The following is a 26,824-nucleotide window of genomic DNA, read 5'->3' as shown; positions in this document are numbered from 1 at the left end:
CCAGATCCTTAAACAATAATCTCAGTGTTTTGGGTACAATGAAATGCCTTAGACCTGTTTTCATGTGGAGGGAGGGGAGATCTTGTTGATTTTCAGTAGGAATTGGATTACCAATCAGGAGATTATATTCACTCCTGCCAGATTTTTTTATTCCCCCAGCTGGTGAGGAAGATTATCTGATTCTTTAATTACTCTTTTAGGTCTTTTTCAGCCTTAAAACCTGCTACTTCTGTGTCCTTTGTTGACTTTCCCGATGGTTTATTGTAGAAAAAGTGCAATGTAACATTCACAAACTCTCTCGTTTCTCTTGAAGTAACTGCTTCTCCCTTTTCTTTCAGCCCTCCTCCGTGTGTGTTGATAGAAGCTGAAAAAGTTAAGAAGATTTGGCAGCTCAGCAGCAACCAGCCAGCCAGTGAGGGAGGAACAGGTTTCCGGTGGCCAGAGGCAGGCGGCTCACTTGCCTGGGATTAAGTGGGATCGGGAGGGATTACAGCCCTCCCTCCCTCTCTCTCTCTCTCCCGTTCAGCTCGATGAAAGCGTAGCGCTCTGTTTGCTCTCCTGGGAATATTTTCCCATCATATAAACATTTACCTGCTGCTGTGCTGGAGCTGACACCGGCAGGAGGAGGGTGACGGCGCGAGGAGTCCTCGAGGCTGCAGGTGTAGCGGTAAGCTTCACCAGGGTTGATTTGTTTGAAGAGAGGAGGGCTTGGATTGGAGGAAGGCCACAGGGATCATCCCGGATAGGTGTTTACTCCTTGAGGAGATCCTACTGGTTTATTCCTTAAAAATATCCACTTTTCCAGCAGCTATTTGCTCTGTCGCGTCTGTCTACCCTCACCCTTTCACTAACTTCACCCTCACAGTGGCTATGTGAGTATTTACAGACATATTGGGGAAACAAAGGCAAAAAACTCCTCTCAGCATTATTCTTTGGTTTTATTATTCGTGTCAATATTGAGATGATTTATAAACTCTGTATTGGCAGCTGCTGTCAGGTGTGCCTTCAAGCACTGATCCTGTTCGCGCTGGCTGCTGGAGCTGTGGTTGCACCTCTGCATGCTCATAAATGTGGTCCTAAAAGTTTTAACTGCACGTTTCACAGATGTTTTGCAAATTAACTGAAAGTTTGAACAAATCAAGTCTGAACCTGATTATGTGTGTAGAAAGGTTTTAATGTCATGCATGTAGACGATGAAATCACCTAAAGACCAGCATCATCGAACGTTTTGGGGAATGAAAAGGGTGCTGCATGTATTTGTGCTTCTGTCAAATTTTGACATTATGGTTTTTGGTTGTTAGGCTGCTGTACAGTGTAGGGCATCTGCGGACCTTTTAAAAGTGACAAATTTAAAATCTTTAACCTTCTAACATCCACCAGATCACCTGTGACCCATGTCGGTTCAGGGCTGATTTAATGTCCATCTAATGTCCACCTCTAACTCTGACAGAAAAACTGTGACAAAACTAACAAAAGAACAAAAATCTTATAAACAGTTCATTGCATAATGACTGAAACCAGCCCACTGAATGAACAATGGGCTGGGAGGTCAGTTCCTTGATCATATAGGTTGGGGAAACGTTTCTCCCACTGAAAACGCTATGTCCAGATGAACAGAATCAACCTTTTGACACAGTTTATCATATTCTGATGGCTGCTTCCAGCAGGATAACACAACATGTCACAAAGCTCAAAATCATCTCAAACTGGAGGAGAGGAGGAGATTGGCATCATGGATGTGCAGCCAACAAATCAGCAGTAACTGTTTGATGCTGTCATTTCAACATGGTCCAAAAGTTTCCAGCAACTTGGACTTATTTTTTGGGCAACAAAAGAATCAATGCTGTGCCAGGAAGAGTTAAAGCAAGTCTGAAGGTAAAAGGACATCCAATTCATGCATATCTGGGTTAGGTAAGAAAGGCGTAAATCTTACTATAGCCACGTTTGATGTGGTGTGTTTCCTTCCTGATGGATGGTACTGTCTAAATATTCATGTACTTCACTTGGAGAGCTAGGGATATCGTAGACTCTATACAGGGAAGTCACAGTAAACTGACGGCAGTTGGAGTTGTTGTAGTGTTATTAGTACATCTGTATTGTCTTTTTTTTTTAATGCAAACCTCTTTTCTGTGCCAGAGCTCAGTTTTAGCAATAAACATTTAACAAGACTTCAGATTCACTCAAATAAACTATTTGTTGTTTTCTTTTCTTTTCTTTTCTTTTCTTTCTGAATATTTGACTTTTTAGCCCTAACCCTAAAATAGCTGTGGGTGATCTGGTGGATGTTAAGAAGTGAAGCTCATCTTTTAAAGCTGTACCAGCAGACCTTGTGACGTTTCTTGCTTTTTAAAATCTTTTCAAAGACCCGGCCGCTCATGACGTGACAGATGTCAGCGGTTTTCATGAGACTCGAGTGACAAGAGAATAAATCTGAGCTCGTTTAAATCGGCGCATGCTATTGTTTTGTGCAGCGGTTCTCAAACTTTGGAGTTAATGCAGGAGGACATGGATGCTCTGGATTACTGAACCCCTGATTTGTTTTTTAAACCCTGTGAAGTCTGACTGTCACCTTAGCTTTCATGTTTTTGAAAAAAGGAAAAAAAATGCACTTTTTTTTTTGGAAAGAAACTAAATTTTGCCATCTTTTTGCAAAGAACTACTTTGTTATAGCTTAGGCTTGAGGGTTAGGAGTATTTAGACCTCCCAGGGTTAACTGCGGTGAAAAAGATTACACCAGATGTAGCTGCTAGTTGTAAAATCCCTGGATAAGATGGAGCTGATGGAGCTCTTTTATTCACTCCTGATATTTTTGCACTAAATAAAAACAGGCTTATAGAGGTTTCAACGCAACTGTTTCATTATCTGAGTAGAAACGTGAGAGTCAAAGGCTCAGATGGTGTTTTGTACAGACTAGTAAGACACAAAAACACAATGCAAAACTAGACAAACGCCACAAGCTGCAGCAACTTCAGAGCTAATGAAGCCTAAAACATCAGAGTAAGTCATCCTGTCAGCCAGATGCTGCTAATCAAATGCACTTGATTGACTGAATAATTAATAAGTGTGAGTGCTTCTATAAATCAGGGTGTTGGGGTAAAATTCACCCTAAGATCAGACCGTGCAATGCTCAAACTGGCCTTTTGTGATATGACCACCTGTTAAACCTGCAGACCCTCTCCTTCACCCTGCTGAGTCCTCGGTAGCTCTGAGGAACAAAGTCTGCTTTTACTTCACATGTTGTATAATTATTGTAATAATTATTATCATAATAATTGTTATTATTATCAATACTAAGTGGTTTAAGGTTTCCATATATGTAAGGGATATAATATACAGAATATAAAGAGTTAAAACTCAATCAGCTCCACCTTAAAAAGCTCTAGCTCTATGAATCGTCTGATCTAATATTTCAGGATACTTTTGCACAAATCTTATAATAAACTGATTTTTCTCCAGGTTACTGCCCGTCCTGGCGAGCAGCAGCAGGTGGTCAGGGTCAAAGGTCAAGCTTTCTGTAACCATGAGGCAGGCGGTGGAGGCTCAGGTGTTAAATCCGCACTGTGAGTTGGGAGAACACGGTCAGTAGGAGTGTTTTATGGTTTAATGATAATGTGCTTACACACGTTAACCACAGATTCAGCCTTCTGCTAACGTGTCTGAGTTTGTGCTGCAGGTTTGCGTCAGATCCTGTCTGACGTCATAGAGGAGGTGAGGCAGTCTGTGAGTCAGGACATCGACGGAGCAGAGATCCTCCACAGTCTGCTTAACGCCGCCTGGCTGCAGTCACTTCTCAAGGTCTGAAAACTTGAAAAACAGAATTAAAAATCCTGGTTTCAGCGGTTAGTTTTCAGCGTTCCTCATTATACAGGGTGGGCCATTTATATGGATACACCGTAATAACATGGGAATGGTTGGTGATATTAAAGTCCTGTTTGTGGCACATTAGTATATGTGAGGGGGCAAACTCCTCAAGATGGGTGGTGACCATGGTGGCCATTTAGAAGTTGGCCATCTTGGATACAACTTTTGTTTTTTCAATAGGAAGAGGGCCATGTGACACATTAAACTTATTGGTAATGTCACAAGAAAAACAATGGTGTGCTTGGTTTCAACGTAACTTTATTCTTTCATGAGTTATTTACAAGTTTCTGACCACTTAGAAAATGTGTTCAATGTGCTGCCCATTGTGTTGGATTGTCAATGCAACCCTCTTCTCCCACTCTTCACACTGATAGCAAAACCGCAGGAGAAATGCCAGCACAGGCATCCAGTATCCGTAGTTTCAGGTGCTGCACATCTCGTATCTTCACACTACAGACAATTGCCTTCAGATGACCCCAAAGATAAAAGTCTAAGGGTGTCAGATCAGGAGACCTTGGGGGCCATTCAACTGGCCCACGACGACCAATCCACTTTCCAGGAAACTGTTCATCTAGGAATGCTCGGACCGGGCACCCATAATGTGGTGGTGCACCATCTTGCTGGAAAAACTCAGGGAACGTGCCAGCTTCAGTGCATAAAGAGGGAAACACATCATCATGTAGCAATTTCAAATATCCAGTGGCCTTGAGGTTTCCATTGATGAAGAATGGACCCACTATCGTTGTACCCCATATACCACACCAAACCATCACTTTTGTTGTTCCAACAGTCTTGGAGGGATCCATCCAATGTGGGTTAGTGTCAGACCAATAGCGGTGGTTTTGTTTGTTAACGTCACCATTCACATAAAAGTTTGCCTCATCACTGAACTGAGGGTCCTGTTCCAATTTTTGTTTTGCCCATTCTGCAAATTCTGTGCGCCGATCTGGGTCATCCTCGTTGAGATGCTGCAGTAGCTGGAGTTTGTAAGGGTGCCATTTGTGAGTAGCTAATATCCGCCGAAGGGATGTTCGACTAATGCCACTCTCCAGTGACATGCGGCGAGTGCTACGCTGTGGGCTCTTGCTGAATGAAGCTAGGACAGCCACTGATGTTTCTTCATTAGTGACAGTTTTCTTGCGTCCACATTTTGGCAAATCCAACACTGAACCAGTTTCACCAAACTTAGCAAGCAGTTTGCTAACTGTAGCATGGGAGATGGGTGGTCTCGTAGGGTGTCTTGCATTGAAATCTGCTGCAATGACCCGGTTACTGTGTTCACCAGATGTGTTAACCTCTTTGACATGTCAATAGCTGTGAACAAGGAGAAACTTGTAAATAACTCATGAAAGAATAAAGTTACGTTGAAACCAAGCACACCATTGTTTTTCTTGTAACATTACCAATAAGTTTGATGTGTCACATGGCCCGCTTCCTAGCGAAAAAACAAAAGTTGTATCCAAGATGGCCGACTTCTAAATGGCCACCATGGTCACCACCCATCTTGAGGAGTTTGCCCCCTGATGTATATTAATGTGCCACAAACAGGACTTTAATATCACCAACCATTCCCATGTTATTACGGTGTATCCATATAAATGGCCCACCCTGTACTTTGGATCATGCACCAAAATCTTACATCTTATCTTATATGAGGAAAGATGACTTACACCAGATTTATATACAAATAACATAAAATACAAAATGCAGGTAATGTAATCTAAAGTAAATGCAAAGCCTAAATGTCCTCTGCTAATTTCCTTTGTTTTAGTTAAGAGACGGTAAAATGTGTCAGTAGGCTTTGCAGGGAGATCAAGGGGTGGTTCTACAAGCTGCTGAATCATACGGGTGTACTTTGTTTATCACAGGACCGCATGCCTCCCTCAGAGTATCTAAGGTCAGATGTTTCCTCATTCACTGTAGTTTTGATATTTGTTTTTATTACTTGACTGTTTTCAGGTTTATGAGTGTTTGCAAAGATATCTAAGAGATTCTCCTGCACCAGCTCTGGATTACTCTTCGGGACTCTCGCTTGAGGTTCATCTTCCAAAACAATTTAATGTAGTTATCATGTCCAAATGTTGTTTGGTTGGGTTTTTTTTTTTTTAAAGATATTGAATGTTTCTGTCTTTATAGTTGCTGATTGATATCAGGTCCTTACCAAGTTGCTCTGAAGAGGCCAAAGAGCTGTACCATCTTCTGCGACAGCCACACCTGCAGGTTAATAAACCACTATTGGTTTCACGTTGACGTACAGAAGAGGTTAAGGGCCTATAAGGCCCATTGTAGCTCAGGCATATCCGTAAATCCTATTTTTTTGTAGTTAAATTTTCATGTACTCATGTTTAGTGCATATTTTGATTAAAAAGGGGGAGTGTCATTGATGATTATGTTGGTTTAAATAAATCAACACCCCTGAGTCATACTGTCAGAATCTTCGAAGCACAGACCAAGGAGGAGGAGTAGCAAGCTTTCATTCATTAGCCTTGTAATCCCGCTGGAAAACTCAAAAACAAGTTTTATTTGTTGTTATTTATCATCATTCTGATCCTTACTTAGAGTTTCTACGGTATCTGACTTTTATCTGATTTTGTGCTCAGCTCAGATAAAATAATTATTATGGCTTATTTTAACATTTATGTAGATGCTGAAAATGACAGCCTCAATTCAGTCTATTATTAGACTCAGATGCCTTCTCTTAACATGGAAAAGAGCCCACCCACCACTTTAATCACATTCTGGATCTTACATATGGCATAGAAGCTGAGCATTTATTAGTGGCCCTGAAAACCCTCTTTGTCTGATCATCTGTAATAATAATAATTAAATAATTTAAATTTACAATAATGGATTACAAAGCAGTGGGAATTAAGATCTCATCATAGTACATCATAGTCATTGTTATTGTTCTCTGTGCTTGTCCTGCTCAGTGCAGTGTTCGATACTGTCAACAATAATATTCTCTTACAGCGATTAAGAGCACACTGTAGGTATTACAGGTACTGCACTGCAGGGGTTTGTATCATATCTCTCTAATAGACTCCAATTTGTTCATGTAAATGGAGAGTCCTCTTCACACACTAAAGTCAATTATGGAGTTCCACAGGGTTCTGTGCTAGGACCAATTCTGTTTACATTATACATGCTTCCCTTAGGCAGTATCATTAGAAGGTGTAGCATACATTTTCATTCCTATGCAGATGATGCCCATCTTTATCTGTCCATGAAGCCAGATAACATATACCAATTAGTTAAACTGCAAAAATGTGTTAAAGATATAAAGGCTTGGATAATCTCTAATGTCCTGGGCCCTATTTCAGGAAGCCGGTTTAGTGCAAAGTCTGAGTAAGTATACCATGAGTTAACGAAAACTCTGGGTTTTCGGTTTCACAAAGCGAGTTTAGATTAATTCTGAGTGAGTCACTATGACGACACACTCCGTGAAGCTAACCTGCCCCCTAGCAGGTTTACTTCAACTAACCCTGACCTTCTCCGCCTCTTTGTCGGAAACCTGACTGTAGGAAGTGTCAGACATGGCGTGCCCCTTCCTTGAAGAGCCAGTAGATGTTGAAGCCCAAATTCTCCGCAGAGCTCTCCACCGGGAGAGAGTGATTAGAGCGCGTTTGGACATTTTATCATTTCCTGATGATTTTCTGTGTGAACGTTACCGTTTTTCAGCACAATCTATAATTTATTTGAATAACATCCTCAGGCCTAATATTGCTCATGTGACACATCGCGGACATTCTCTCAGTTCTGTACATATTATTTGTATTGCACTTCGGTTTTTTGCAAACGGGAGCTTTCTGTATAATATTGGTGACGCTGAGCACGTTTCCAAGGCTACCGTCTGTCGGGCAGTCAGGAATGTTACAGTTGCACTGAAACGTCTCCTGTACTCGTTTGTGGTGTTCCCCGGTCATAGACCCACAAGATTTATCAAAGAGGGATTCCACAAAATTGCAGGTATCAGGATGAACAAAACCTAATTCATGATGTGGTGATACTTGAACTACTACTTAAATTTTACATTTATTCCCACCGTTCCCAGGCGTGATTGGCTATACAGATGGCACTCACATTCCAATCATTGCTCCTTCAGTAAATGAAGGAGACTATGTGAACAGGAAGTCTTTCCACAGCATTAATGTACAGGTACATAGTTCCCTGTAGCATTTCAAACTAACAAATTATTTCATTATAGTAATGGATGCTAATTTGTGTTCTCTGCACTGTGAAGATCATATGTGATGCTGCCAACATTATCACAAATGTGGAAGCCAACTGCTCAGCCTCTGTGAGTGGTGGTGGTGGAGGACCCCCACCTGTTTTTCAGGCCTCCGCTTTTTTTTTCTGTTGGCTATGACGGGTCACATTTGAGCATACAGAGTAAGCAAATATGTACTTGTAATGTGCTCAGATAATTTCAATAAGTGCTTACAGAGGGGAAATTAATGTAGCCTCTAACTGCAATTGATTTACATCGGACAAACAGACCAAGCACTATGGCTCATAATACAATTACACCTTACCTGTTTGGACTATATTTTTATATTTCATTTTTACTTGCTGCCAGGAACGTTTGGGGCCTGTTGGGTTGCACCTGCGCTCACATCACATCACAAAATAAAATGTATGAAATAAAAAATTAAATTAAATATAATAAAATAACGTGTTAAATGGGTGGAAATCCCTAGATCAACGTTTAAATTAACACTCATGCATTGACTCTGTCGGCTATGTTTTGCCATGCATGCTCCCTTTCTTTTGCAGCTGAGGCTGTGTTACTTTTTTTCCGCGGAATTTGCATGTTATCGGCATATGCTGCCATCAGAATTTCGGCCTCAAGCGCTGTAAAATACATTGACCGCGCCTTCTTTCCCTCCGTCTCCATGGTGACTCGCTTAATCTGTGCTCCACTAATCAGGGCTTTATGTATCCTCGTGCGCGCGCTTAACTTGGGGTTAAAGCAACTCCGCGTTGACTGAACTAATTGTTATCAGCCTTTCTGAAACCGAATATTCCGAGTTGGACAGTTCGGGGTTACTCAACCCTGAGTATCGTTTTTCACTCTGAGTTTTCTAAACCGGCTTCCTGAAATAGGGCCCAGCTTATACATTCAGATAAAACTGAGGTTATTCTATTAGGCTCTGAAAATCCCAGAAATGTGGTGGCTATCCAGATGCTGACTCTGGATGACATTACCTTGGCCTTCAGTAACACTGAGAGCAATCTTGGAGTCGTTTTTGACCAGGCAATGCACATTACAAACAAATACAGGGAGTGCAGAATTATTAGGCAAATGAGTATTTTGTCCACATCATCCTCTTCATGCATGTTGTCTTACTCCAAGCTGTATAGGCTCGAAAGCCTACTACCAATTAAGCATATTAGGTGATGTGCATCTCTGTAATGAGAAGGGGTGTGGTCTAATGACATCAACACCCTATATCAGGTGTGCATAATTATTAGGCAACGTCCTTTCCTTTGGCAAAATGGGTCAAAAGAAGGACTTGACAGGCTCAGAAAAGTCAAAAATAGTGAGATATCTTGCAGAGGGATGCAGCAGTCTCAAAATTGCAAAGCTTCTGGAGCGTGATCATCGAACAATCAAGCGTTTCATTCAAAATAGTCAACAGGGTCACAAGAAGCGTGTGGAAAAACTAAGGCGCAAAATAACTGCCCATGAACTGAGAAAAGTCAAGCGTGCAGCTGCCAAGATGCCACTTGCCACCAGTTTGGCCATATTTCAGAGCTGCAACATCACTGGAGTGCCCAAAAGCACAAGGTGTGCAATACTCTGAGACATGGCCAAGGTAAGAAAGGCTGAAAGACGACCACCACTGAACAAGACACACAAGCTGAAACGTCCAGACTGGGCCAAGAAATATCTCAAGAATGGTTTTTCTAAGGTTTTATGGACTGATGAAATGAGAGTGAGTCTTGATGGGCCAGATGGATGGGCCCGTGGCTGGATTGGTAAAGGGCAGAGAGCTCCAGTCCGACTCAGACGCCAGCAAGGTGGAGGTGGAGTACTGGTTTGGGCTGGTATCATCAAAGATGAGCTTGTGGGGCCTTTTCGGGTTGAGGATGGAGTCAAGCTCAACTCCCAGTCCTACTGCCAGTTTCTGGAAGACACCTTCTTCAAGCAGTGGTACAGGAAGAAGTCTGCATCCTTCAAGAAAAACATGATTTTCATGCAGGACAATGCTCCATCACACGCGTCCAAGTACTCCACAGCGTGGCTGGCAAGAAAGGGTATAAAAGAAGAAAAACTAATGACATGGCCTCCTTGTTCACCTGATCTGAACCCCATTGAGAACCTGTGGTCCATCATCAAATGTGAGATTTACAAGCAGGGAAAACAGTACACCTCTCTGAACAGTGTCTGGGAGGCTGTGGTTGCTGCTGCACGCAATGTTGATGGTGAACAGATCAAAACACTGACAGAATCCATGGATGGCAGGCTTTTGAGTGTCCTTGCAAAGAAAGGTGGCTATATTGGTCACTGATTTGTTTTTGAATGTCAGAAATGTATATTTGTGGATGTGGAGATGTTATATTGGTGTCACTGGTAAAAATAAATAATTGAAACGGGTATATATTTGTTTTTTGTTAAGTTGCCTAATAATTATGCACAGTAATAGTCACCTGCACACACAGATATCCCCCTAAAATAGCTCAAACTAAAAATAAACTAAAAACTACTTCCAAAAACATTCAGCTTTGATATTAATGAGTTTTTTGGGTTCATTGAGAACATGGTTGTTGTTCAATAATAAAATTATTCCTCAAAAATACAACTTGCCTAATAATTCTGCACTCCCTGTATGTGGTTCTGCACATTCATGCATATATTACTTCTAGGCCAGACTATTGCATTCGATTTTTATCAGGCTGTTCTAAAACTTCCCTGAAAAAGCCTTCAGTTGATCCGAAATGCTGCAAGAAGAGTACTGACAAGGACTTTAAAAAAAAAGAGAGAACATTTTGTCTCAGATTAGCTTCTCTTCTTTGGCTCTTTGTTCCTCCAGAATCAAATTTAAAATCCTTCTCATCACATACAAGGTCTTGAATAATCAGGCCCCATTTTATCTTAAATACCTCATAGTGGCAGTTAACCATCCCTCACTTTTTCCTTCCCCTTGTCACCAAGTACTTGCTCAAAGGGGGTCATCTGATTGTTGAGCTTTTCTCTCTGATATTGTGGGGTGTTTACCTTACAATATCCAATAAAATACAAGTACAAAGCACTTTGAGGGAACAGTTGCTGTGATTTGGCACTATATAAATGACATTGAATCCAACTGAAAATTCCCAACATTTCTTTTCTGTATTTCATTAGTGAACTATAGTATTAGTGAAACTATGATTTAAATGTAACTAGACTTACATATGTACCTGTGTCTTTTCTATTGTTATTTGCTACTGTTAATTGTTACTGTTCTCAGTCTCAGTCTGGTTTGTCTGTTTTCCATCAAGGCCCTTCTTTCGGCTCATGATACAATAGCTCTGAAGGACTATGAGCCGGTGTTGCCCCCAATGCCAGAAGACCTGCCGGACGATGAGGAGGCCACCCGGATCGTCTGCCTGGTGAAGAATAAACAGCCACTGGTGAGATTCCTGAGCTAATACCTCCTCAACAGGCAAATGAAATCTGGTTTGTACAGATGGTTCTGAGCTGAGTAGAACATCAGTAGACCAGCTGTTTAGGAACTAAGCAAGCTTTTAATGAGGCAAAAATCTTTTGTTAGGTATGAATCTAATTTATTATTATCTCCTTAATTAACAAGCTTACTGGGACGAGGAAAATCAAAACCTTTCAGTTTTCAAATCAAAGAAGAAAGTATGTAAATTAAATATTAATTCAACGTAACTATGGCCAGTCAGTCCCCCAACCAGGGGGAAGTCTCTGGCTGTGTCTAGGAGAAACTGGTCGCAAATAGGAACATGGTGCTGCACCTAAACCCCCTTTTGATAGCTTTGGCTTTGGCTGTAGGTTGCATAGAAGACGCTAACAAACATTCACTAAATACTTGCTAATTGGCTGCAGGCTGTGAAGAGTGCAGCACAAACTTGCAACAGAGACCCTTCATCTTCAAAATACGTCACTGGATGATGGTCGGTGTCTTCCATGCAAACTATGGCCAACTCCAGCAATCTGCTAGTGTCTAAAGCAAACACAAGTAGGTTTTGAGGGCAGAGTTATTTTTGTGTACTCTTATTATGAAGGGATAGAGTCCAAAACAGTTTATTTTAAACATATTTATTTCTGATTTAATGCTGGATAACTTACATAGGAGTCTTTGGGGTTTGCTCCAGTTACCACTTTAAGCTTTGGCTTCATTTTGAAAGTGCTGCTGTGTTTGTTGTGTGCAGTGCATGACCTAAATAGAGGCATCCACATACTTTTGAACTTACAAAAAGTTCATTGTATTTTAGGTGGATGCAGAAGTGGATATAAAACCAAAATCATGTGGAGAAGCAGGAAACCTGACTCTTTAATCTGGACCATGAAGGAGTTACTTTTTTTCAGGACTGCGTATGTAGGCAGATGCTCCTGAATATTTTAATATGTTGGGTTTTTGGCCAACTCAAAATAAGTCAAACAGATGACAGAGAGCAGATGTTTGATTCATAATCTGTCATTTGTATAATTGTCTGTTGATGCTACAGATAAATTTCGAAGAGCAAAAGCCACTGGAATAGAAAGGAAACAAGACAGTTAGGAGACATCTGATGCTAATTTATCATCTTTTTCTATATGTCTTAAATGCATGCAAATGATTACTAGTTCAAACCTTGCTTTATCCGAGTGGAACATGATTCTGTTGTCTCACAGCTTTGCAACCACCACAAAGTTGGCAAGCTGTTGCCCAATGCTTGTCCTCCCTGTGCAAAAAGCCCCAGAGGGGGGATCCGCCATCACTTGAACACCTTGAGGCGTTTGACCCGACAGAAGCTTCACAGAGGGACAGGGTTCGGGGTCCAGAACCCCTCAGCTCAGAGTTGGATGCTAAAAGCAAATGATTCGTCATGGTGCAGAGTCCGGAGAGGAAGCTACCCGCCAACCGAGCCAATGCATCACCTGACAGAGGCTCGACCATACCCGTTACCACAATGTAAGCCTTTGACTGGCTGCCAGGTGTGCTGCAGCACGCCGATGTGCCAGTGCAGAGTTTGTTACTCCAACATGTTGTGGGAGCAAAGGTCAAATCGCTCTGCACCTTCAGTCTGCAGTTCGGTCCTGATTGGTAAGGAAAGATCTGGGCCTTGTTTTCCAATGAGTGCATCTTTGAACTGCTTTTATTTCAACCTCTAAGATGCTTTTGGAAAACAAGCTGGTTCTTCATCACTTCTAATTGCACTGTCTTCATCCATTCATCCATCCCATTCACTCATGGATTAATAATGTCTGTTTTCTCATTGGAGACGTGGACGAGCTCAACAGTGGAGACGAGTACGAAGTAGGACAGTCCACTGGTGCTCCATCACCATTTCCCCAACATTTGACCATGACTCCACCATGTCTCAGCATGCATGATTACTTCCAGCCAGGCCTGTCTCCAAGGTTCAGAACTAAAAGCCCTTGCATCCGAACAGCCCCACCCAGCCCCATGCGGCCTCACCGCATACTGGAGGTGCCGCCCGTGGAGCTCGTCAAACAGGAGAGTCTGGACGAGCTGAGGACGACTGTACAGTTGGCCGCCAGCTCCATGGAGAGCAGCACCAAAGACATAAAGCTCCTTGGGGAGAGGATGGCAGCAGCCACAGAGCACATGTCGGTGACAGTGCAGGACAACTCGCAGGCTTTGCTCCTCCTCACGCAGGTTGTGGACCGGTTGCAGACACTCCTCACAGCCACCAGATCTGAAGTAAACACCCTTAAAGCTGCTGAGCAGGAAGGCACTTTGAAGAAAAGCCCAACTCAAAAGCCTCAAGGGCACCAGTCCCCATGTTCCTTCAGCTCCTCCTCCAGCTCCCTCAGCAGCTCCTTGGACCCTCCTTCCACCTCCCAGTTGGGCAGCTGCCAGTCTCCGTCTTGTCGTGGATCTCCCTGGGACACAGTGAAATCAAAAAACTCTCCTGTGGCACAGAAGAAGCACAGCCACACTGATCTGGAAACATCCAAACATCAGCTTACAAATGGCCTGTTTGATGAGAAGTTCAGTCCCTTGAAAGGAGGTCGCTCAAACCAGCGGAAGAAAAAGAAGAGGAAGAAGGCGACATGAGAGCTGTCCAGAAAGTGGCCTTCTTTGGGTCCTTTGTAGGAGCACCGTGGCTACCCTGCAAACAGTGGTAGTTCATGTTTCTTTTGTCTGTTTCATTACATTTCATCTGTGGCAAATCAGCTCCAGTTTCCCTTCGCTTGTGTCACTATTACGTTATTTAGGCCTGAATTAAACCTTCAAGTCTATTCTTGCATATCCATCAGAGCCACATGTGTCCATTTTATCTTCATTTATCTGACCTGGCAGCAACTGTTTATTCTGTTTTTTCATTTCGTCTTTCTCAGGGAGCAACTATAAAAAGAAACGAGATCACAGGAGAGATTTTTATAGCTCGGGTGATTCACGGAGGGCTTGCGGATCGCAGTGGTGAGCCCTTTTTTTTTTTTTACCCCCGTTTAACCCCCTATAGCTAATGTCTGTTGTTTAGATGAGTAAACCCTAACTCTAATCTTAACTCTAGACTTTTACTGGAGGATTCCTAGATTAAGCCTAGTGCCAGACTAAAAGAAAACATCAGTGACGATCTACACTGGAAAACATCTGACACGTAGAGCTTAAAGTTATGCATTAATGCAAAACTGAACTTTCTGTGCTGGTGCTGAGGACAAATTGTTTGCAAACATCTGTTTTGGGGCTTTAACTTCATCTTGCACTCTTTATTCTGCAGATGTACACAGACCATCTGATTGTGTTCGTTTTCAATGTTGGGATGATTCATGTAGGAAGACAAAAAAAATCTTCCTGGTCAATCTGCTTCCAAATTCTAGTGCTAGTTGCAATCAAGCACTTTATATAAAACATGGATCTCATCTATTGATTTGTGGAGCTTCAGGTTGAGATTTTTTTGGTCCATAAGACAGTAACTTTACCTTTCTTTATTATGTAGTTTTCACAAGTGAAGACAAAATTAGAATCATGTTGAACTTTTTACTGAGGTCATGAATAAGGTGGTGGGTAGGGTCTGCACTCCTAGACAAAGGGATGGATCTTTGCTTCCAGAGAAGCTTCCCCCTGCTGACCATTAGGGGGAAAAAATGCAGGTTTCTCGTATTTCTGCTTTGGCATCACTTTTCAGACCCAAAGCTTATACTATATGGGCAAAAGGGCTGGGTCATCTCCACATTAAATCTACAGGAGCTGCTCAGCCATGAAGCTCATAGGTTTTGTGCTGATGTTAATGCTGGAGGAGATTTGGAGCTCTACAGTTATCATAAAGACAGGGTGCATGGCTAGGTGATTGATTTTAGACACCTGTGCCAATGGGACTCAAAATACCTGAATTCAAATAGTAAAAGGTGTGGCCCCGTACTTTTGTCCATGCAGTGTACGTCTATATTTGTTTTTGTCCCATTTTGGGAGCATTTATAAGACAATCCTAACAAAATAAAAGGTTCAGAACCAGAGACATGGACTGGTTGGGTTGGACAAAGTTTTTGTTCATGCAGACAGGACTTTCTTCTTCTGGTTACAGACACATCCTCATGTGGCTTTTACCTTTACCATGAAAAGAAATGTAACTTTAGACCATTTTAAAACATCCACACTGGTTATATAGTATACTAAAGAAGCTCTGACAGGCAGCGATTGGACCTGTAAGCTTTTAAATGACAAGTTGTGCTTAAATTTGATTGCTTTTGTTATTGATTATAACAATATATTGATCATATTTTCGTTGAGGTTTTAGTGTATTACAAACAAGATAAACTACAGTAGATTAAAGCACATAAAAGTTAACAAAACTAAAGAAAACATGAAATGAAAAACTGATATCTTTTTTACAGGGAGTGCAGAATTATTAGGCAAGTTGTATTTTTGAGGAATAATTTTATTATTGAACAACAACCATGTTCTCAATGAACCCAAAAAACTCATTAATATCAAAGCTGAATGTTTTTGGAAGTAGTTTTTAGTTTATTTTTAGTTTTAGCTATTTTAGGGGGATATCTGTGTGTGCAGGTGACTATTACTGTGCATAATTATTAGGCAACTTAACAAAAAACAAATATATACCCGTTTCAATTATTTATTTTTACCAGTGACACCAATATAACATCTCCACATCCACAAATATACATTTCTGACATTCAAAAACAAAACAAAAACAAATCAGTGACCAATATAGCCACCTTTCTTTGCAAGGACACTCAAAAGCCTGCCATCCATGGATTCTGTCAGTGTTTTGATCTGTTCACCATCAACATTGCGTGCAGCAGCAACCACAGCCTCCCAGACACTGTTCAGAGAGGTGTACTGTTTTCCCTCCTTGTAAATCTCACATTTGATGATGGACCACAGGTTCTCAATGGGGTTCAGATCAGGTGAACAAGGTGGCCATGTCATTAGTTTTTCTTCTTTTATACCCTTTCTTGCCAGCCACGCTGTGGAGTACTTGGACGCGTGTGATGGAGCATTGTCCTGCATGGAAATCATGTTTTTCTTGAAGGATGCAGACTTCTTCCTGTACCACTGCTTGAAGAAGGTGTCTTCCAGAAACTGGCAGTAGGACTGGGAGTTGAGCTTGACTCCATCCTCAACCCGAAAAGGCCCCACAAGCTCATCTTTGATGATACCAGCCCAAACCAGTACTCCACCTCCACCTTGCTGGCGTCTGAGTCGGACTGGAGCTCTCTGCCCTTTACCAATCCAGCCACGGGCCCATCCATCTGGCCCATCAAGACTCACTCTCATTTCATCAGTCCATAAAACCTTAGAAAAACCAGTCTTGAGATATTTCTTGGCCCAGTCTGGACGTTTCAGCTTGTGTGTCTTGTTCAGTGGTGGTCGTCTTTCAGCCTTTCTTACCTTGGCCATGTCTCAGAGTATTGCACACCTTGTGCTTTTGGGCACTCCAGTGATGTTGCAGCTCTGAAATATGGCCAAACTGGTGGCAAGTGGCATCTTGGCAGCTGCACGCTTGACTTTTCTCAGTTCATGGGCAGTTATTTTGCGCCTTAGTTTTTCCACACGCTTCTTGTGACCCTGTTGACTATTTTGAATGAAACGCTTGATTGTTCGATGATCACGCTTCAGAAGCTTTGCAATTTTGAGACTGCTGCATCCCTCTGCAAGATATCTCACTATTTTTGACTTTTCTGAGCCTGTCAAGTCCTTCTTTTGACCCATTTTGCCAAAGGAAAGGACGTTGCCTAATAATTATGCACACCTGATATAGGGTGTTGATGTCATTAGACCACACCCCTTCTCATTACAGAGATGCACATCACCTAATATGCTTAATTGGTAGTAGGCTTTCGAGCCTATACAGCTTGGAGTAAGACAACATGCATGAAGAGGATGATGTGGACAAAATACTCATTTGCCTAATAATTCTGCACTCCCTGTAATGCATGTTTGTGTTTGTGTGTACATAGGTCTACTCCATGCAGGGGACCGGATCATAGAGGTGAACGGTTTTCCTGTGGACGGGATGGAGCCTGAGCAAGTTATCCAAGTTGTGGTGGGTCATTTGTTCATCAAATAAAATGTGCTCTTGCTGTTGTGTATTGTTTGCATCCAACATTGGTTCTGTTCATGCTCCATTTTGTTTTCTTACAACCAATCAGCAAGCTCGGTCGCATGGCACCATTATGTTTAAAGTCATTCCCATCACAGAAAGGCCGGTCCACAACCAGACCATGGTGAGTCTTTTACCACAGCTCCATTATTATTGTCTCTGTTCACATAAAAAATATTTACCCCTATTTTGTGTGTTTCTCTTTGCTAGCTATACGTACGGGCCATGACTGACTACAGCCCTCAGCAGGACCCGGCCATCCCTTGCGCCGATGCCGGCATGAGCTTCAGAAGAGGCGACATCCTGGAGATTGTGGACCAGACAGATGCCCTCTGGTGGCAGGCAAAGAAACTACCCAGCAGCACAGCATGTGCTGGCCTCATCCCCTCCACCAACCTCCTGAAACGGTCAGATATGGTTCTTTTAAGCATGTTCTTCCAATCTTGGACTGCATGTAATAGGCTTTCATTTTGCTGTTTGGTCATTTTTATGGGTAAGGTGTTAAAATTCCCTGATTCATTCAATTCCATCTCCTAAAAGTCATCTTTAATTCAGTTCAATTCAATTTAACAGTATTGAGATACAAATTAATTAAACTGAACTGATTAAAAGAAGAAGAAAGAAAACCTGTGAGCAAGCACTTGGCAACAGTGGGGACAAAAAACTCCCTTTAAAAAGGAAGAAACCTCCAGCAGATCCAGGCTCAGAGAGGAGCGGCCATCTGCCGCAACCAGTTGATGGGTTGCAGAATGGAGCTGAGGACAAATTTATATACAACTAACATACTATAATATCTGCTTATTTTTCTTTTCATTTTCCTTTTGGGGCTTTTCCTCTGACATATTCTGACTTTGGCCCTTAAGAGCTACTTGTTTGGTAACACTGGCCTCTTCAGCTTGTTTTTCTTGAATTGACTGCTGCACTGTCTCATTTCGGGCCTGAGGATTTTCTAATTTAGTAAAACTGACCTCTTTTTCTTGCTATTATATGTCCAGACATGATCGAAATGTTGTGATGCTTACCAGGTCTTTAAAATGAGATAAATACAAGTTCAGATAAAGCATGAAATATGACATAAATATTACACTGTATGTTTATTTGTTTAACAGAAATTCAAGCCAAAATAGAGAAGCTGTGTGTGAAAAACTAAGTACAGTCTACTGCTTCCATAATTAGGAGGGTAATTAGCACCCAGGTGCTGATAATCAAATACAATTGCTTTAACTGATCTTCCCCAAGTATGAGCACCTCTTTGAAAGCAGAAATGTTGGCAGTTTGCCGGTCTGGAGCATTCAGTTATGTGATGTGTTTTTTTGCTGGGATGTCAACTCTTGGTAAGATTGTGGTCCTGGGCACATTGCAGTGATTGACCATGACTTCCTCTGTATATCAAAGTATTCTAGAATCAAATGTGAGGGCATCTGTCTGACAGCTGAAGCTTGGCTGAAACTGATCATGCAACAAGACCAGATGACTCTCTGTTATGTCCTACAATGTATAACCTCAGAAGTGCAACAGTATGTCCTTTATCAGGTTAGGATTACATGAAAAAACAAAATTCATATTTGGCTTATTCAAGGATGGCCATGTCTGCATAAACAAGTGATAAAAGTGAGACTTTAAATAATAATGAAATGCTCTTCCACTGGGTTTAAAGCTTTAAATATCTGATTTAGATTTTGTTGTTTGACATATCCAGATGACTGGATGGATGGAGCTTATCAGCTAATGCTTAAGGCTAGCTGGCTAGCAGTAATATTTGTGATCCTAGTTTGGGTTAAAGCAAAGTATACTGAGCAGCCAACTCTTTATAGTAACCTCTAGTACAATCAAATGCTGAGCAAGGAATCTGAACTGAATCAGACTGAAAAGGGACATGTATTGAATGTATTCAGTGAGACTTAAAACGAGTAATTTAGATCATTTACTCCTCAGGAAATTGTTTCCTGGAGTCATAAATGAAGTGAAAAATCTAATATAATGTGAATATATATATATATATATATCATATATAATTTGGGAGCATCACCTAGAAATGTCTTTTTTGACATCTCATAATATTTTACAGGTGGCATAAAAGTTGTCTCATCTTACTCTGTTTCTGCTTGTTGTAACAGGAAGCAGAGGGAGTTCTGGTGGTCACAGCCTTACCAGCCACACACCTGCATTCAGACCTGTGAGTGCGCTCAGGTTTTCTTTTAATCATCATTAAAGTCACTGCTTTACAGCTTCACAGATGAGTTTTCTTTGTGTTCTGCTCCATGCTTACTGAAGTGAGCACTGTAGAGGAAGGTAAGAATAGACTACATTAAACTTAATCAAACTTGAATCGTTCTATAACTGATCTGACCTTAATTATCTCTGTTTTTCCAACCACAGAGGAAGACTTAATGGCGATTGATGACAAATGTGTGGAAGCAGGTAAACCTTTACCTTCCATTTACTGTGTAATGTGCCTTTTATTCATCTTTTACACACAAACTAACTAACCACACAAAAACGTCTTTGCTTCTCTGTCTTTAACTTGTGTCTGTTTGTGTTTCCTGCCCCGATAGACGAGGAGGCATTTGATTCTGGTAGGTAAGTCTTTGCTGATGTAATCCGTTCTGTCCCTGAATTTGTTTCGTGCCCTTCAAAGGAAATTTTTGTTGTTTCTTTTCCAAACGTTCCTGCTGCCTGATGGGGAAATGTCAGAGGAGCTCAGAGAAGGTGAGAAAAGCTTAAAGAATTGTGTTCTTATCTGCCTCACAAGAGTAAATTTATACATTTCTTTAATTTAATTTAATTAAAAGAGCAGACCTCCTGACTTGTTATGGAGATAGGTCACATGTTCTTACTTGGACTGATATTAAATCATATATTAAAACAATAAAATTCAATAGTGCAGGAGCCAGTATAGAAACACAAAATATGAGCATAACAGTCCTCTGTTTTATAATTGGTGTGTTGCATTTTAAGAAATGTAGCATTTGGTGTTTTTGTAGCTTATTGCCGGGGTTTCTCTTCTGCCGCAGACTTTTTTTTCTGTTAATCCAGCAGTGCATCATAAATCCCTGAAGTGCTGTTTAATTTGCAGAGGTAATTTAGACTTTCCAGTAATTTACATCTGGGAAATGGAGGCTGACGCAGTTGCTTTGGTTGATTTCAGGTCAAAATGATGCACTGTATTATTTTGCATGCTTTCTTTTTTTCGTGTTTGACATTTTAGTGTGTAGGGCTTTTATTGGAGTCATTACATAAAAAATAATCAAGATTTTTACAAAAAGATGAGCCTAGCATTAAATGGTAGATAAAAAGGAGACCTTTTCATATGCTCCAGCTTGCTTTGAGCAGCCATCTAGCCCATATGGTGATATGACCAGCGAAAGTTTACCCAAAATGCACTTTGAAATTATGCTTCTTTCTGTTCCTCCACTCTGACCTAGGGATATGACTCTCAGCCTGGGTGCAAGAGGTTTAAGTTGAATCCCGGACTAGCCCCCAAAAATGTTAGTTCTTACATCCATGGCTCAGAGAAACATTTGAGTAGCAAGTCTAAGAATTTTTAAATAATACAAAAATAATTTCTCCCAAAGAAAGCAAATAAGAAAAACTGAAGCAAATTCACAACGCTTCATCAGTTTGATTGCTGTTGCTCCCAACTCACCAAAGCAAATTTCAAACAGCAACTAAAGCCAAAGGTTGATGCTGATAGAAGAGAGAGAAAGAGCGGCCCATAGCATAGCTGCATCTGGCTTTATATATGCAGCTGACCTTCAGATTATTAACAATGACAGAAAAAAGAAAAACATGGTAGTTAATGTGCTGGCTCAGCGAGGCACATGTAACAGTCACCGACACTAAACTGGTTTAGTTTTTGCGATTGAAAGATAGTTGAGTTTTGCGATTGAAAGTGTGGTATATCCCGTGATACTGCCTTCGCAGGTGTTTATAGGAAAAACAAATTAGGCCATAAATTGTGAGATTTATATTTCAATGTAAAACTGGTTTTAACAGAGGTACGAATTTTTCAACATAATATTTAATAGTAGCACTGGAAAAGCAAAGAAAATCAAGTGTAAGCATAAAACATTGACACAAAGCAGCTTGCAAAGTACCCCATAACTAGGGCTGGGTATCGTCACTGATTTCTAGAATCGATTCAGTTCCGATTCACAAGGTCCCAAATCGATTCGATTCAATTCAATTTGATTTGAATCTGGGAAATTTTGACAGTCAGAAATATTATAATTCAGATCAGTACATTTACATATTTTTGTATCTATAAAAAGGAAGCTGAACCTCGTAAGACTTTATCAAAGGTGTGAGCATCACAGCAGATGCCTTTGTGTCAAAGTAGCTGAAGATAAAACACAGAAAAACATGAAGGTGATTTTCCTGGCCTGGGATTTTATAAAAATATTCTGCAGTACATCAAAAACAAAAGAAAACCATTAATCAACATATGAACATTACCTCTGAAGTTACAGCGGTTTTATTAGAGACACGGCTGAGCATTTTGCATAATTTTAGAAAGTTTAAATTTGTTCAGTATTGAACGGCAGAAATTAGGTTTTCTTTTCGGAAGTATGTAAAACGAAAAAAACCAGCGGTCAACAGCGCTGTAAACAACGGTAGACTTGTGCGTAACAAGCAAGCGAATAATGCAGAAAACATATTTTTAGATGGGAAACTGTTCTTGAAGTACAGAGAGAGAGAGAGATGTGCATGAAGTGTGATTTTTATCGTGGTGGAAGCAAAACCGTAAGAGTGAATTCATGACGATGTTTATGTGAAGCGCAGTTTGGCTCTTCTTTTGCTGCTGGTTTGGTCAGTATTGTTTGGAGAGAGATAAAACTAACAGCTTTAGAATCAGTGCAAAAAGGGCGTAAACACAAAGTGCGGACCCGCCAAAACATCAGAATCAGTGAGCTGTCAGCTTTCAGCCCCAACCGTGTCCATGCCGTCGGGTGAGAAAGGCACATCTCACTGATTCTGATCCGCGGGTCCGCGCTTTGTGTTTACACCTCTGTGCAGAATCCGTGTTCCTGCTCTCATTTACTGTCTTAGCTGTTTGGTGGTTGTTGAAATTTTGAGGTTTCACCTGAGATTCTGGCATTTCGGGCAAAATAAATTTATATTAAAACATCGATTCAGGATTTTAATGAATCGATTTCACGTTATCCAAGCCAGAATCAATTTTAATCGATAAATCGATTATAAAAACCCACCCCTACCCATAATCGTAGCACAAATCCTCTGTTATTATTTGTAACAGGTGTGTTGCATTGTGGGAAATGGGAAGGATCCAGTGTTTTTGTGGCATGAACCACACTAAAGACTAAATACTGTATGTATGCTTATCTGACTTTTTCTTTTAATCCAGCAGTGCATCATAAATCCCTCAAGTACTGTTTGAATTTGCAGAAATATTTTAGACTTTGTTTTAGGGTGGAGGCTTTATGGGACACGCGGGCTGATGTAGTTGCTTTGATTGATTTAAGGTCACAGATAAAATCCAATCCTGTGTATCTCTGTCTCGCTCCCCACCAACACACATTGGCTATCATCTGGATTACCCAGGAACAACTTACAACTAATAAATCTAATGTAAAGGGGAAAAAAAGTGTATATATAGCAAATTTACAACTTAAAGTTCCTACGTTATTACTTTAACGGTTACTACGCATCCTTGGACTCTGGTATTGCTTAGTTTTCAGTAATTTCAAGTAAAAATTATTAACAAAACCATTTGGAGGTAATTTGACCCTAAAATAAAAATAATTGAAATGCACAGAAGACTAGCTGTTGCAGAGATGTAATCTTCCCAGTGTGTCCCGGGCCTCCATTCCTTTCCTGAAACATCTCATGTAGGAGGCACCCAGGATGCATCCTGATAAGATGTCTGAACCATGAGGAGTGGCTCTGCATTATTCACTGTGTTTTGCAGAATTATTTTTAATTACACTGTGTGCAAATATCTGTATTTTTTACATCTCTTTTATTGTTGTTACCGATCTTTTTTCCACATGTCTCACCGTGTTACGTCCTGCTTTTTTTTTTTTTAATCCAAACCAGAGGAGGATGACTTTAGAAGCAACATTGAAGGAATATATTTAGGTAAGCCTTCTCGAGCAGCAAATTATTTCTCTTATAATGTTGCTCAAACTTGTTGGTATATTTAGAGTTTAGTTCTGTTTCTGTGTGTGTTGTGGATCCATTTTTGAGGGTTATCTACTGACATCTGTTCTTTTTCATCAGCGGGCTTTAGGCGCAGCATGCGTCTGTGTCGGCGGCGGGCTCACAGCACCACCCAGCCGTCCTGCAACACCCGTTGCCCCAGCAGCTGCTACAGTGCCCTCAACAGTCCATATGAGGAGGTGGTTCGTTACCAGCGCCACTCAGAGGATGTACACCGCCTCATTGTCCTCTTAGGTACAGAAAACATTTCAGTCCTTTAGTTTAGCTTACCAAACATCTACACTCATAAGCCTTTTAGATACACCTTGATAGAATCGGGGTGGGTGCTCTTTTATCTTCAGAGCTGTCATAATTCAACAAGGTGCTGGAAACACTCTTCAGAGATTTTGGCCCACATTGACATGACAGCGCCACACATTTGGTGCTGTTCAAATAACCAGTATGAGATGATTGTGTGAAATGGTGTGTTATCCCACTGGAAGGAGCCATAAGACGATGATGATGCTCAATTAGTACTACTGGCTTAAAGTGTGCCAAGAAAATGTCCTCCATACGGTTACACCACCTCCACCACGAGCTGGAACTGCTGATAAAAAGGGAGGATGGATCCATGTTTTCAGACCAGGCAACATTTTTCTAAACTCTTTATAACTTGGTTGTAACAAGTGGTTATTTGAGTTATTGTTGCCCTTCTATTAGCTTGAAGCAGTCACATAGAAAACTGCGACAAACTGGATATTATCTCTTCTTTGTGTATGCATGTGTATGCATGTGTAATGTATATATAGACACGTGTGTGTGTGTGTGTGTGTGTGTGTGTGTGTGTGTGTGTGTGTGTGTGTGTGTGTGTGTGTGTGTGATTTACATTGCTGTGCTTGAGAACCTCCATCTACCGGAACCAAATTCCTTGTATGTGTCTGCACATATACTTGGCCAATAAACATTGGCCAATAAAAATTCTGATGCTCAGTTTGAACTTCAGCAGGTCATCTGGATCATGTCTAAATGCCTAATGCAATAACAAGCAGTTGAATGAAAGTATATACAAACAATTAACATGCGCGTGCTTTTTCAGGTCCGTCTGGTGTAGGTGTGAATGAACTTCGAAGGCGTTTGGTTGAGATGAACCCAAACATCTTCCAGGGACCAGTGCCATGTACGTAATCATCTTTTCAGTCACAGACATCATGAAAATTTTTAATTGAATTCAAAAACACTATTAAAAAGCAGAGTTGCCTGAGAAATCCTAGGCATTCTCTTCTTTCTGGACTCTTTGTGTTTTTGTCTCAGATTCTGTAATAATCAGATTAAATGGTTGATTTTTCTTTTTTCCTTCTCCAGACACTACAAGAGCACCCAGAGGATATGAGGAATCTGGCAGAGAATATTTCTTCGTCAGCCGAGAAGTCTTTGAGAACATGGTTTATCACAACAGGTACAGCTGTCTGCACACATTAAAACATTAATGAAGTTGTGGAATGTAGATCGAACTGATGAGAGCTTAGCCACAATCGATAGATTTTAGCCCCACTGTCTCTGTCTTTTTTTTTGTCCGGCAGGTTTCTGGAGTACGGCGAGCACAAAGGGAACATGTACGGCACCAGCATCGAGTCTGCAAAGGAGGTTTTAAACAGCGGCAAGATCTGCGTCATCGACATTGAGCCAAACGCAAGTCCAACTCAGACACAGTAAAGAGAGCCAATAGATAAATAAAAGTGTTTTCATGTAAATTTGTATATCCTTCTTTAGGCCCTCCAGGCAGTGAGGACACACGAACTGAGGGCCTTCGTCATCTATGTTAAGCCTCCGACTCTGGAGCGCCTCAGGGAGACAAGACAGGACTCGTACATCACCACCAACTACTACGTCAACCGGCCATTCAAAGTATGACGCTGGGCTTAGTTGTCTGGTTAAAACGTCCACTCTTAATTTGGAGAAAAAAATTTCTTTTTCCTAATAAGATAATTATTTACATTCACATGTGATTGCTCTCATCCAATAGAGCATTACAAAGATATTGGTACACACAAGGGAAGGGATTTGATTTGGGAGGTCTCAAATTTTATAGGAACTTTTTCTTTACCCCCAACTTGACTTCTTCTGTTTTAATTAGAATAGGCAAAATCTATATCGGCCTATGAGACCTCCCACTCATAGAGTAGAAGTAGTCTTATCTTTGGTTTTACTTCATCAGGATGAAGACTTCCAGGAGATGGAGGAAGCAGCACGGAAGATTGAGTCAAACTACTGGCAGTTCTTTGATCATGTGATCATCAACAATGAGCTGCAGGACTCCTGCGTTGAGCTGCTGACTGCAGTGATGAGGGCGCAGGACGAGCCACAGTGGGTCCCTGCCAGCTGGATTCGACCCACGTCAGAGTCCTAGGAGCAAAGTAGAGGAGAGGACGTCGGGTCAAAGCAGTGATTTTTTTTTTTCTTTTTTTTACTGTACAGTTTTTAAAAAATGAAATCGTGACATGTAAATTCAGTGATTGCTTTTGTAAATATACTCGTGTGTGTGTGTGTGTGTGTGTGTGTGTGTGTGTGTGTGTCACATGTGAGCTGGACTTTAAGTCTCTTCAAATCCCCAAAGATGAAATGAAGCTGGATCCAAGCTCAAAGAAATTCCTGAATTTGTGTCCGTTTGTCACAGTTTTGTTTTTTATTTTTTCAGTCAGCAGGAACATATGTAGCACCTCTTCAAATAAAAGACGCCTGCAGGACTTAAATTCAAACAAAACTGCCTCTTTTCCTGCCCTCCTCCCTATTCTTGTACACAGACTTCCAATAAAAGAAACATATATCTAAATCATGTTTGTCCCCTTTGGCCATAAATGATTTCTTGATCCATTCCAGCCTAAAATGACACATTCTCATGTAAAATGGTGGGTAAAATGAACAATTAACGTAAATAAACAAAAAAAAATTGTATTTTTAAAGGTATGTTACTGTACACCCAAAGCACTGATGTTTGCTAATCCTTGAAAGTTAAAAAAAAAAACAAATAAAAGTTTGCAACACCCTTCTTATAGTAATT

The 26,824-nt window shown here is 40.9% G+C and overlaps 1 protein-coding gene across 4 annotated transcripts; it reads left to right on the top strand.

Annotated features, from left to right (window-relative positions):
- Positions 1-343: 343 nt before the first annotated feature.
- mpp4b (MAGUK p55 scaffold protein 4b) lies at positions 344-26,812 on the top strand. Of its 4 annotated transcripts, none has more exons than XM_082524290.1 (22): positions 354-667; positions 3,457-3,560; positions 3,674-3,795; positions 5,821-5,898; positions 5,998-6,081; positions 11,344-11,475; positions 14,378-14,459; positions 17,465-17,550; positions 17,657-17,731; positions 17,818-18,014; positions 19,725-19,783; positions 19,882-19,899; positions 19,987-20,028; positions 20,163-20,183; positions 20,302-20,316; positions 23,665-23,706; positions 23,848-24,021; positions 24,863-24,943; positions 25,129-25,222; positions 25,347-25,455; positions 25,537-25,671; positions 25,982-26,812. In XM_082524290.1, the coding sequence occupies exons 2-22, from the start codon at positions 3,521-3,523 to the stop codon at positions 26,171-26,173; spliced, it is 1,878 nt and encodes a 625-aa protein (XP_082380416.1). In that variant the 5' UTR covers positions 354-667; positions 3,457-3,520; the 3' UTR covers positions 26,174-26,812. The 4 variants fall into 4 exon arrangements, 2 of the variants coding, with proteins under 2 accessions (XP_082380416.1, XP_082380415.1); XM_082524289.1 differs by having other exon boundaries at positions 355-667; positions 3,457-3,578; positions 25,982-26,811; XR_014274702.1 differs by lacking the exons at positions 17,465-17,550; positions 17,657-17,731; positions 17,818-18,014; ... (10 more) ...; positions 25,537-25,671; positions 25,982-26,812 and adding exons at positions 12,704-13,115; positions 13,294-14,157 and having other exon boundaries at positions 344-667; positions 3,457-3,578; positions 14,378-14,458.
- The last annotated feature ends 12 nt before the right edge of the window (positions 26,813-26,824 follow it).

This window comes from Aulonocara stuartgranti (assembly GCF_965226115.1).
Source record: "Aulonocara stuartgranti genome assembly, chromosome: 23".
NCBI lineage: Eukaryota > Metazoa > Chordata > Actinopteri > Cichliformes > Cichlidae > Aulonocara > Aulonocara stuartgranti.
Note: the sequence above shows the minus strand (reverse complement) of the source record. Positions and strands in the feature narration are given on the sequence as shown.